The sequence below is a fragment of the Notechis scutatus genome, chromosome 13, assembly GCF_049901735.1.
Source record: "Notechis scutatus isolate UNSWTSFEM ecotype Mainland chromosome 13, rNotScu1.2, whole genome shotgun sequence".
NCBI lineage: Eukaryota > Metazoa > Chordata > Lepidosauria > Squamata > Elapidae > Notechis > Notechis scutatus.
In genome coordinates this window covers 6855662-6867371 of record NC_142021.1, presented here as the reverse complement: position 1 = coordinate 6867371, position 11710 = coordinate 6855662, and the positions used below count along the sequence as shown (strand labels likewise).

The following is an 11710-nucleotide window of genomic DNA, read 5'->3' as shown; positions in this document are numbered from 1 at the left end:
CGTCGCGACGCTGGGGAGCTGATAGGCTCGAGGCACGCGGCCAATCAGCTGCGGCGGCGTGGCGGACAGGAAAGGGGCGGGAAAGCTGAGGAGGAAAGAGTGGGTGGGGCCGCGAGGTGGCAGCTGCGCGCTTGAACCCGAGCCTGGTAGTAGAGGCTGGTTCGAATCCCGCCTTCCGTTCACGTGAATTTTAATTTGTTTGGTTAAATAATAAAGGCTCTTATTAAAATGCCTCCTGTTTGCGGGGATTAAGGTGGTTCTGCTATGGTGCTTAGTGAACCAAACGGTCGTTCTTAGGGCGTTGAAAGATTAAAAAGGGAGCTATTTGTTGGTGTATTATGCCAACTAGCATGCCACTTTAATCTCTGGGTGAAAGAGAGGGGAAAAAAAGGAAGGGAAAGAAAAGGGGAAAAAGAAAGAGAAGAGAAAGAAGGGAAAAGAGAGAGGAAGGAAGGAAGAAGGGGAAAGAAGGGAAAAAAGAAAGGAAAAGAGAAAAAGAAAGAGGAAGGAAGGAAGAAGAAAAAAGAAAGGCGAAAAAGGAAAGGAAGGAAGAAGAAAAAATAAAGAAAAGGAAAAAAAGAGGAGAGAAGGAGGGAAGGAAGGATGAAAGAGAAAGGAAAAGAAAAAGAGAAAGAAGGAAAAAAGAAAGAGAAGAGAGGAGAAAGAAAAAGAAACAAGGTGAAGGAAGGAAGGAAGATAACAGACCAAATACATGAATAGAGTACCATCTGGTTAAATTTAAGTTTTTGCACAGTATGCTTCTATTCTCTGAGAAGCTAATCTTTCCTTTTTGGGAGGTGGCCCACTCTGTTTATGTGCAGCGACAAAGAGAGCAAAGCCCACTCCCTTGTAGCATTGATAACGTTACCTAGTTGGGTCCCGAAACACCTGCAAAGAAAACCACCCAGCTCAGAGGCTCGCACCAAGGACCCCCACCCACCCCCAGTTCAAATATTCCCTTCTTAAGGAAGCTTCGTTAAATGGGTTAAAAACAAAGTATAGGATAGATGGGAAGCCAAGGGGGGGGGAAAAAGTCTCTTTTTTTAATGTTTAAAAAAGAAAAAAAGCAGGAAAAACTCAAGACATCTCTGACCAGGAGATGGAAGAGAGGATGGATTCTGAAGAATAAAACTCAACATTTCATGAATTTAAAACAAAAACAAAAACTCAATATCGGAAAGTTCAAGAGGCTGGTCGTTTTGCAGAGGAGATACCGGTTAGATTCGGTGGCGGGAAAGGCACGGAATCGGATGTTGGCAGGGCCCGTAGACAAACGTATATCCTTTATTAATCAGAGAAGGCTTGAGTTTCAGATTTTCGGCAGCACGGTTTTGCTCCCTTCTCCAATGTAGCTCGTCTTGTGCGACAAAGATTTCCTCCCCTGGACTTCAGAGCCCTGGCTGGCGGCATCCACCTCTGGTAAGAGACCAGCTGCGGTAGGTTTTCGGTTGGTCAACGAATGCCTTGGTGTGCCAAGAGACGAAGGCGTCTTCTCCAAATCGGGAACTCCCAATTTCTTAGGATTGTCCTCCATGATGGTCGAGGCCTTTGCACTGGAAGGAGAGAACTTCGAGCTTGGCGGTTCAGTGCCGTTATTCTCATCGGCTGAGGCCGGCTCAGCATCGGATGGGAACTGGGGAGGGACGATCTCAAAAATCTCTGGTTCTCCCTGATCCGATGAGCCCTTTATGGTGCCGTGCTCCCCAGCTGTCTTCATGCTGATCACTTTTCCTTTGGGCGTGTCTAGTGGTTTCATGAACAAGCTCTTCTTCTCATCGGTTTTTTTCTTCTCCCCACCTTTCTTCTCTTTCTTCTCTTCGCCTTTCTTCTTCTTCTCCTGTTTGGGCACTTTGGGCTTGGGTGGCCGTTTCTTGTAGAGCTCGTCGTAGACTTTGGTCCAGTCGATCTGAGAAGAAAGACGTATCCCGCTGCCCTTAATTTTCTTGTAGCCAAACATGATCTCCAGAAGAACCTTGGTGACCGGGACGGAGATAAAACCCAGCTTCTCGGAAAGGAGAGTTTCATAATTGTACTTGTATAAGATCAGCTTTGCGGCGTTTTCGATCAAGAAGTCGATGATGGACTGCTTTGGAACAGGTTTACCCTGTAAGCGGGCCCGTTTGATGTCTTTTGGAGTGATGGCATGCCTTATCTGAAGAAGTGGGAGAAAAGAAGGACCACGTTTAGAGAACCGATTAAGAGAAGCTCTTGCTCAGAGGCTACAGGGCTAGGATTCCTGGGGAGACAGACTGAACCCCTGGAATAAAGGGGTGCCAAACAGGAGAGTGGAGAAAAACAGAAATGAAAATAAACTTCGGTGGGATGACAAAGAACATGCCAGAATATTAAAAGGCCACTGGGATTGTATTTTCTTTTTTTTTGGCCTTCTTTAGAATATATTTTATAGTCCATGCTGATAATTAAAGATGGGCCATGTTTACAGATGCTTAATCCAATCCAATCCATCTATCCATTTGCTATCTAATCCAATCCAGTTGTAGGATAAAAGAGGGCAAAACCTGGGGGCGGAGTTAAAAGTGGCGTCAGCCTAGAATCCCTATGTAGCCACAAACAAGCTAACTCCAACCTTTCTTGAATTCCGTTGACCCTTAGTTGAAGTTCAGCAATTGAGAAGATTCTTGTGCATAGACCCGAGTAGCAATAAATTAGTTTAAAATAAATACATCAGTATAATAAAGTGCAATAAATCAGTACAAAATCACTTGGACCTTCAAGTGTAGACCTGATCTTTTGCTCCTGACACCAATCGAACCAACCCATCCCAGTTTAATCCAATCCAATCCATTTGCTATCTAATCCAGAATTATCTAATCTGATTTAGTGCCATCCGTCTCCTCTCTAATCCAATCCAATTTACAACCTAACCTGATCTAAGCTAATATGATCTAGTATCTTATCTAATTTAACTTTTTTCGGGAACAGCATGGCACCTTGTCTCCATCACTCTACTGGTTAATAGAAGTCCCACTTGTTCTGAGCCCAATTTCCTCTGCTTTCTATTATCGGCATGGGATCTCAAGTGGGAGAAAGGAGAAAGGAGATAAATCTTTCCATCTTTTGCAAACCCCTGAAGATCTAAAGAAAAAAAGGTTTGGTCGTCTTCTTTGCTTTTTTTGTAGCCAAGATTAAGCAGTACTGCCCTATGGATGGTAGACAGAAAAACATGTCTTCTAAAACATATCAAGGAATCAAGATGGAGAGGTGAGCAGGTCATGGACTAAAATAATTGTTCTACGAGAAGATCTTTGAATATGTTCAACCATGGTTTACCACCATTGACATGGAGAAGATCTCTAGGCCAGCTTTCTCCACCCCCTTTCCCCTCCAAAAGGGATGAGGAGCCCATTTCCCAGGATTCCTAGCCCCTACAGCTCAGCTTTCTGGGATGGGTGGCTCAAACACGCCAGAAGAGCCCTGAACTTAGTATCTTGGTGTTTCCCAACCTGTAGAGAAGAAATGATTAGGGGACTGAAGGTTTGCTTTGGTAAAGCCACACTTGGAAATACGGCATCCAGTTTTGGTTGCCATGATGTAAAAGAGATGTTGAGACTCTAGAAAGAGTGCAGAGAAGAGCAACAACGATTGGGAGACTGGAGACTAAAACATATGAAGAACGGTTGCTGGAACTGGGTATGTCTAGTCTGATGAAAAGGACTAGGGGAGACATGATATCAGTCTTCCAATATCTCAGGGACTGCCCCAAAGAAGAGGGAGTCAAGCTATTCTCCAAAACACCTGCAGGCAGGACAAGAAGCAATGGGTGGAAACTAATCAAGGAGAGAAGCAACTTAGAACTAAGGAGGAATTTCCTGACAGTCAGAACAATTAATCAGTGGAACAACTTGCCACCAGAAGTTGTGGATGCTCCAACACTGGAAGTTTTAAAGAAAAAAATGGATAACCATTTGTTTGAAGTGGTGTAGGGTTTCCTGCCTAAACAGGGGGTTGGACTAGAAGACCTCCAAGGTCCCTTCCAACTCTATTCTATTCTGATCTAATCTAATATTCTATTCTATTCCTTATTCTGTTCCATTCTCCTATTCTATTCTATTCTATTCCATTCTATTCTATTCTATTCTATTCTATTCTATTCTATTCTATTCTATTCTATTCTATTCTATTCTATTCTATTCCATTCCATTCCATTCCATTCCATTCCATTTTCTATTCTATTCTATTCTATTCTATTCTATTCTATTCTATTCTATTCTATTCTATTCCATTCCATTCCATTCCATTCCATTCCATTCTATTTTCTATTCTATTCTGTTCCTTATTCTATTCTATTCTATTCTATTCTATTCTATTCTATTCTATTCTATTCTATTCCCTATTCTATTCTATTCTATTCTATTCTATTCTATTCTAATATTCTATTATATTCTGTTATAATCTAATCTATTCCAATATTCTATTATTCTATTCTAATCTAATCTATTCTACTATGCTATTCTACTCTACTCTACCCTACCCTATTCTATTCTATTCCCCAGAAATTACCGATTTGGTTGTCTCTGTTTCGGCCTGGCTCGGCTCTTGTTTCTTCCTTGATTTCGGGAGGGGTGGCGGGACGTATTTTGTCTTGGTTTCCTTGGTTTTGGAGGGCGGGGGCGGGACATATTTGGCCTTGCGAGCGGCCTCCTCCGGGGTCGTTGGCTTCTGTTTGGATTTGGGGAGAGGTTTCCCGTCCTCCGAGAGTGGTTGCTTCTTCTTCTCCACCCTCTTCTTGCAGATCCCATCGAAGCCTTCTTCATATTCCTCGGATGTTTCTTCCTCACTTTCGTAACTTTCCGTGATGGTGTACTCTTCTTCCTCAGAGTCCCACGGCGTAGAGTACCTGTGCTGATGTGAAAAATCGAGGAACGGGATCCCGCCTGTCATGGTGGCCTCCAAAACTTTGAGAACCGCTTGGTTGATGACGTCCTGGAGGCCGGCCAAGACCTTGGTCTCTTCCAGGAAGGCGTGCAAGTGCTCGTGACAGATGTAATGCATGGGGATGCCATGTCGAACCGGCCGTTTCAAGACGTTGGTGATTTCCTTGTGGAGCGATTCGAACGACAGCGAATCTTGAGGGAAGGCTCTCTGGATCTTGGCAAAAAACTCCCTCCGGGGATGTTCAAACGACTTAGCCCAGATGTGCAAATGCTGCTGCTGGAAGTAGCTTTCCCCTGACTGTTCGGAAAACGCCTACGAGCAGGGAAGGAAGGGCGAGAAAGGAAAAATAATCAGCAGAGAGCAAATTCATTCCAATCGCCAAAGGAATGTCTTTTGGGAACAGGGGAGGAAGGAATAGGAAAGAGACAGACTGTTATGCCGCTGTCGGAGTCTGAATCCGAGGAGGAAGAGGAACAGCTGACAGGGAGTGGGAGTGTGGCTCCGTTGGCTGTGGAGGAAACTGGGGAAGGGCAAAGTCCGGCTGGGCAGAGAAGGGGAGAGGTAGAACAAGGGAGAGGGAGTTCAGAGGAAGACCCAGGCCCACCCCCTCTTTATCCTAGGGAGGAACGGAGAAGGGAGCAACGTGGGTTGCATGGCTTACAGGGGAGAAAAGGGCCCTGATTCCCTTCATTAGCCACAGCTGGGAAGGGAGTTTTTTAAATGCATGCTGAATGCAGTGTCTGCTGGAAACAAATGTGAATTTATCTTGTGTTTTTAGAACCAGAAGTTGAGGCAAATATTCCTTTACTGGCACAGGATCCCTCCCCCCAGGCAGATCTGAACTTCAAAATTTTGGGCCTCTGAAATATCCTTCCAAAGGACTTAGAAATACCGTACCTCAGCATGGATTCCTCCCGATAGTTCCTGAGCAATTTGCTTTCCAACTTTGGGGAGCCTGGAAACATATTTATCGAGGAGGCAAATTTTTCCCCCTGTCTTCGACGACTCCGGGCTCATAAAGTGCTTTTCCTGGTCGTCGTCTGAGCTGGACATGGTGGACATGGTGGTCGTGGTTTGGTACTTGATCTGGGAATGTGTCGAGCTGTAGGAATAAGACCACGTCTCGCTCTCCACGCTGGAGGCGGATTCCTCCTGGAAGTCAAAGATGGTTTCCCCACTTTGGGACGTCACATCGCGGAGCTTCTTAACGGCATCTTCCACGATCTGCTGAAGGCTCTCCAGGACATCCTCGTCGGCTAAGAAGTCCACAAATTCTGAAAATTCGTTGGCCAGGTCGCTGGTTCTCTCGTTGCCGCCGCTGCTGCCGCTGCTGCTGCTTTGGGGGCGTTTCCGTTTCCCTTGGTCTCCCTGGGAGAAGCTGTGGAAGGACCCTGTGGAAGTGACTGATGGTTGGGTTCGGTGCTGACAGCGCGACGGAGGCCGAAGCATGGCCCTCCAGTCGCAAGGATCTCTTCTAGGACTGGTGTGGGCGTTGATGTCCTACAAGGAAGGCAGAACGTAAACAAAGGCAAGCACAGGAAGTTCTTGACTTCTGAGCATTCATTTAGTGACTGTTTGAAGTTACAGTGGCCCTGTCACGCCCCTGTCGGAGTCTGAATCCGAGGAGGAAGACGAACAGCTGGCAGGGTGTGGGAGTGTGGCTTCGTTGGCTGTGGAGGAACCTGGGGAAGGGCAAAGTCCAGCTGGGCAGAGCAGGAGAGAGGTAGAACAAGGGAGAGGGAGTTCAGAGGAAGACCCAGGCCCACCCCCTCTTCATCCTAGGGCATGCAGGGAGGAATGGAGAAGGGAGGAATGTGGGTTGCATGGCTTACGGGGGAGGAAAGGGCCCTGATTCCCTTCATTAGCCACACCTGGGAAGGGAATTTAAAAGAGATGCATGCTGAGTGCGGCAGCTTCTGGGAGCAAACGTGAGTTTATCTTGTGTTGACTTTGCTTATCTGTGTTCCTGGCATATTCCCAACCATGTTGAGTTATTGCCATGCCTTCACGTCTGGAATTCTTGTTCCTGCCCTGCCAGACTTATTACCTCATTTTGCCTTAATTGGACTTACACAATTTTTGTTGACCACGTTTTGGACTTGATTCTCTGCAGCCAAAGGCTGTTCCTGGGAGAGTTTTTTCTCCAGCCCAGAAGGTAACTAGGACATTGGGGGCAAAGTTGGAGCTAATAAAGGGACCAGGAGTGGGATTCAACCGGTGTTACTACCAGTTTGGTGACTACGTTTTGCGCACGTATCTGCTCCCGTAAACACCCAATTTGGTGAGTCCTGTTTCTAGGAAGGGATGTGAAGAAAATCCCTTGGTCCTTCTTCCTTGGTCTTCACCTGAGGCCTTCTGAAGCTCTCATCATCGGCTAGATAGCCAGAATGTCTGCGACCTTCCATAGTGCTGAAAGAACAGCTCCTTAAAATTCTTCACACCTTCCTCCTGCTCCTTAAGAACAGCTCCTTAAAATTCTTCACACCTTCTTCCTGCTTTTCCTGCCTATGGAAAAAAAGAGAATTTTTTAGTGTAACCTATTGGTGGGTAGCCCTGTTTCAGCACGTGAAAATTCTTGGGGCCTCTTGATAGGAAAGTTATTTGCTTTGCAATAAAAACAACAGAGAGATGGCCTTATCAAAAACTCCTGACATTTTGAGCAGCTGTCATCACAAGCTTTCCATGTTCTGAGTTTTGCACATTAGAGTGCATGTTTGGATTCTTTCAGGTAGGATTATCTTATTTGCTACAACTGGTGGTCAAAACAATAAACAGACTGTTTGGCTGATTAATTGATAGTGTTATGTTTTTTTTTTTTTACAAATAAGAATTTCAAAAGTTGGGAGAGAGAGACTATCCTGAGAAATATCAGTTCCAACTATCCCGGGATAGTTCTGCCCTCCAAAGAATGGAAGCTGATGAAGGAATAAAATCTAAATAGAAACAGAAAAATTTCTCCTCTCCTTTCCTTCCTTCCCTCCTTCCTTCCTTCCTTCCTTCCTTCCTTCCTTCCTTCCTTCCTTCCCTCCCTCCCTCCCTCCCTCCCTCCTTCCTCCCTTCCTCCCTCCTCTCCTCATTCTTCTCCTTTATTCCCTTATTGATAGAGCTAATAAAAAAAATAAAATGATTGAAAATAAACATAAATCAACTGGAAAATTGCCAGCATTCTCTTCTATTGCAATAACCTGCTATCAATCAAATATAAGCATAATTGTGGTTTGGAAACCTAGTCTTCCTTCCCCTTTTTCCTCCCTCCCTTCCTTTTTTCCTTCCCATCTCCTTCCTTCCTTTCCCATTTCCTTCCTTTCTTCTCCCCCTCCCTCCGATTATCTCCCAAACAAAATACCGAAATATGAAAAGAATGTCAGAAAAATATTGAACTAGAAAATGAACAAAAACATTGAAAAGTTTACACCACGCCAAATATCAACAACTGAAATATGTTTAACTGAATGAACCACAACTATTGGGTTGACTAAACCACAACTGGTTGTGTTCACACAACTATGCTAACTCAGAAACCCCGGTCTAATAAAGCCCAACCACTGGCTCTGTATAAACACTTAAACCTCCAATGAAAGTGGCTTCCTGTATTTTTTCATTTCAACAAATCAGGCCACATCTGGAGATGGCAGATGGACATTCCATTAAGCATCAAGCTGGTTTAGTGTTTGACTAATGTTGCCCCTTTTGGAGAAAGCCAGATGGGTTGCCGAACATCTAGTTATAGGAAGACATATAAATGAGCCCGTAAAAAAGCTGGCAAACTTTGAACTACGTTAGCAATGGACAATCCTAAATACAGGGGTGGGATTCTACTGGTTCACACCGGTTCTATAGAACCGGTTGTTATGATTCTGTGCAATTCAGAGAATGGCAAATCGTGTCCCTGCTCGCCTGCCTCTCTCCGCCCGCCCCATCTCCTCCCCTCCCTATCTCCTCCTTATCATGCATGCGTGACATCACATTCATGCCCAACATTGCTGACTGCATTCTTCCCCACCCAGTCACTCCTTAAGGTATTTTGTCCCCTCCCGACGATCAGCTGTTTTTCCCCCTCCTGACGATCAGCTGTTCAAATGATCAGCTGTTCCAGGATCCCCTTCGCTGTCTTACTGCTTCATCCAGAAGGCTTCCCTGAGGCCCAGGAGGCAGAAAATGTGGGGGTGCTTCAAAAAAAAGAGAAAAAAGCCACGCCCACCCAGTCACATGGCCACACCCACCTAGTCACACCCACCGAACTGGTTGTTAAAAAATTTGAATCCCACCCCTGCCTAAATAGGATTTATACCTCACACAGCATCCGGTGAGACTCTCTGTATAAATTGGGGCATAAGTATCCTCCCCTCAGTGTGATTGTGGGTCCCACATCAAACTGTAGATCCCATCGTGACCGGCTGAGAGCATAGATAAGTCCAATATTTCATTTCTTTAATATAAAGGAGGTTGCGCTTCAATGATCAGATGGCCTAAGATATTGGCATTTGAACCCAGATCTTTTGAACATCGATACTTTATTGGGTTCTACTAACTCTGGTTGAAATGTTAATTTATATTGCTACTCCATATATGATAAGCCATAGGTTAAATCAATCCATCCCCCATTTGAAAAGCCCCATATAACCTTAGAATGGCCTTAATGAAAGTTAATTTGGGAATTAAAGAATGGGAAGGCTTTCTAATCTCTGGAGAAATTATCCAGGTCTTCGTCTTGTTGATGAAAGGTCCAAAGGTTTCGGCCAACGCGAGAAATCAATCCAGTCTTCAAGCTCCAGAGATGAGGTAGAGAGTTACTTACGGCTTGAAAGAAGAAAAGAAGAAAGAAAAGAATATTCTTCTCCTTTGTTACATCAGCAGTTCTACTGCAGAGTTGGCAATTCCATCCATTTGCATAAAATATGTTGTTGACACTTGAACCCGTACACCAGACCTCGGAATCCAGAATCCTGACTTGTGAGTTTTCATTCCAAAGCTCAAACTTTCCTCTTCCACGTCTGAACGATTGAATGGATTTTTATTCTGTTCTTTAATGGAGCATGTGGCATCCAGTGCAACAAAGCTGGTATCACAAGGAGGCCAATGGCAAATTGGGGAATTGTTTAAACTGCTTATATATTAACTCTGCAATCAAATATATATATTTATATATATATATATATATATAGCGTGCAAGGGCTAAATTGATTAATGATATATAAAGGCAGAGATCTTTGGTAGCTTAACACTCTGACAATGTCAGCAGAGGCTGACGAAAGCTTAGTAAGTACAATAAATAAAATTTTAAGTTCCGAAGACCGCAGGATGTCTGTTTCTTCTTTTACAAGTATGCCTGGAATTCATATTTTTGGAATAGTTTGTAATAGATAGATAGATAGATAGATAGATAGATAGATAGATAGATAGATAGATATCGATATCAATATAGATACAGACTTTCTATGATCGAAAAAGCTTAAAGTTCTGTAAGTATAATGGGACGGGTGATTCTGTGAGTCAGACTTGTCGATCAGAAAGGTTGGCAGTTTAATAATTCGAATCCCAGCGCCACGTAGGAGGTCCTGTCACTTGTCCCATGCAACTAGCAGTTCGGAATGCTTAACATCCAATGGATTGGTGGGATGTGAGAGTCATTGGTCTGTGTTTAGTTGGTCACATGACCATGGGAGTTTGGCGTGCTGGCTATCTGGCTTTGTATTGGAGATGTGCACCCCTACCTAAAATCAACTAGTCATATTTTGTGCAGGGCTACCTTTAATTAAGTAGTCCTTGATTTAAGAGTTTTAGTGACTGTTGAGCACAAGTGACTTTGACCATTTTTACTTTATTGCAGCACCCCATGTTACGTGACAAATTTGATGCTCGGGCAATAGTGGATTTTGACGGCTACCATTAGGGTCATGTAATCTTCTTTGTGACCTTCTGAAGCAAGTGCACTGGGTCTTAACCACGGGATACTACTTTAAACTTGCAAGAAAGGTCGTAAAATCAGAGAAAATCTGTTTGCTTAGCACCAGAAATCTTGGGCTAGCTTGTGGTCAAGTGGAGATTTTAGGCTGCCCATTTCTTAGGTGAGTGGCTGTAGAAATTGATGATGCATCAACAATGATTGAACCAGCCTGGTGGAATCATCCTTCTATTATGCTTTCTGAGCTTTTTGCTAGCACTGATGGTCTTCCCTTGGAATGAAATCCTGAAGAGCTAGCTAGAGAGCACCATAGTGGCCAGGGTCATCCTCCTGCTCCCATCCATCAACTTCATCCTTGTGGCACTGATGACGCTACCTAGTTGGGTCATGACCTGAAGACTAGCTGAGATCACCAAGCCCCACCTGGACAACTGTTTCCAACTCCTACCTCAACACCAGGCCTGCATCACCAGAACAACTAGACACAAGGGGAGTTTTTCCCCAAACGCCATCACTCTGTTAAACAAATAATTCCCTCAACACTGTCCAACTATTTACAAAGTCTGCACTACTATTACTATTCATCTTCTCATCGTTCCTATCACCCATCTCTTCCTACTTATGACTGTATGACTTGCTTGTATCCTTACGATTTTTATTGAGTGTATCCTAGTATGATTTGATTGCTTATTTGTACCCTATGACTATCATTAAGTGTTGTTCCTTATGATTTGTGATGAATGTACCATTTCTTTTTATGTACGCTGAGAGCGTTTGCACCAAAGACAAATTTCTTGTGTGTCCAATCACACTTGGCCAATAAAGAATTCATTCATTCATTCATTCATTCATTCCAACCCTGAGCTACAAATTTTCTCCTTTAATCAGTCAGTCAGTCAGTCAGTCAGT

General features: G+C 44.0%; 1 protein-coding gene across 2 annotated transcripts; it reads right to left on the bottom strand.

Annotated features, from left to right (window-relative positions):
- Positions 1-1023: 1023 nt before the first annotated feature.
- On the bottom strand, positions 1024-7715 carry CCDC116 (coiled-coil domain containing 116). 2 transcript variants are annotated; one of them, XM_026686681.2, is made up of 5 exons: positions 7382-7402; positions 7242-7337; positions 5794-6396; positions 4522-5208; positions 1024-2152 (listed from the first exon to the last, which is right to left on the bottom strand). In XM_026686681.2, the coding sequence occupies exons 2-5, from the start codon at positions 7299-7301 to the stop codon at positions 1310-1312; spliced, it is 2193 nt and encodes a 730-aa protein (XP_026542466.2). In that variant the 5' UTR covers positions 7302-7337; positions 7382-7402; the 3' UTR covers positions 1024-1309. The 2 variants fall into 2 exon arrangements, with proteins under 2 accessions (XP_026542466.2, XP_087798565.1); XM_087942439.1 differs by having other exon boundaries at positions 7242-7715.
- Between the last annotated feature and the right edge of the window lie 3995 nt (positions 7716-11710).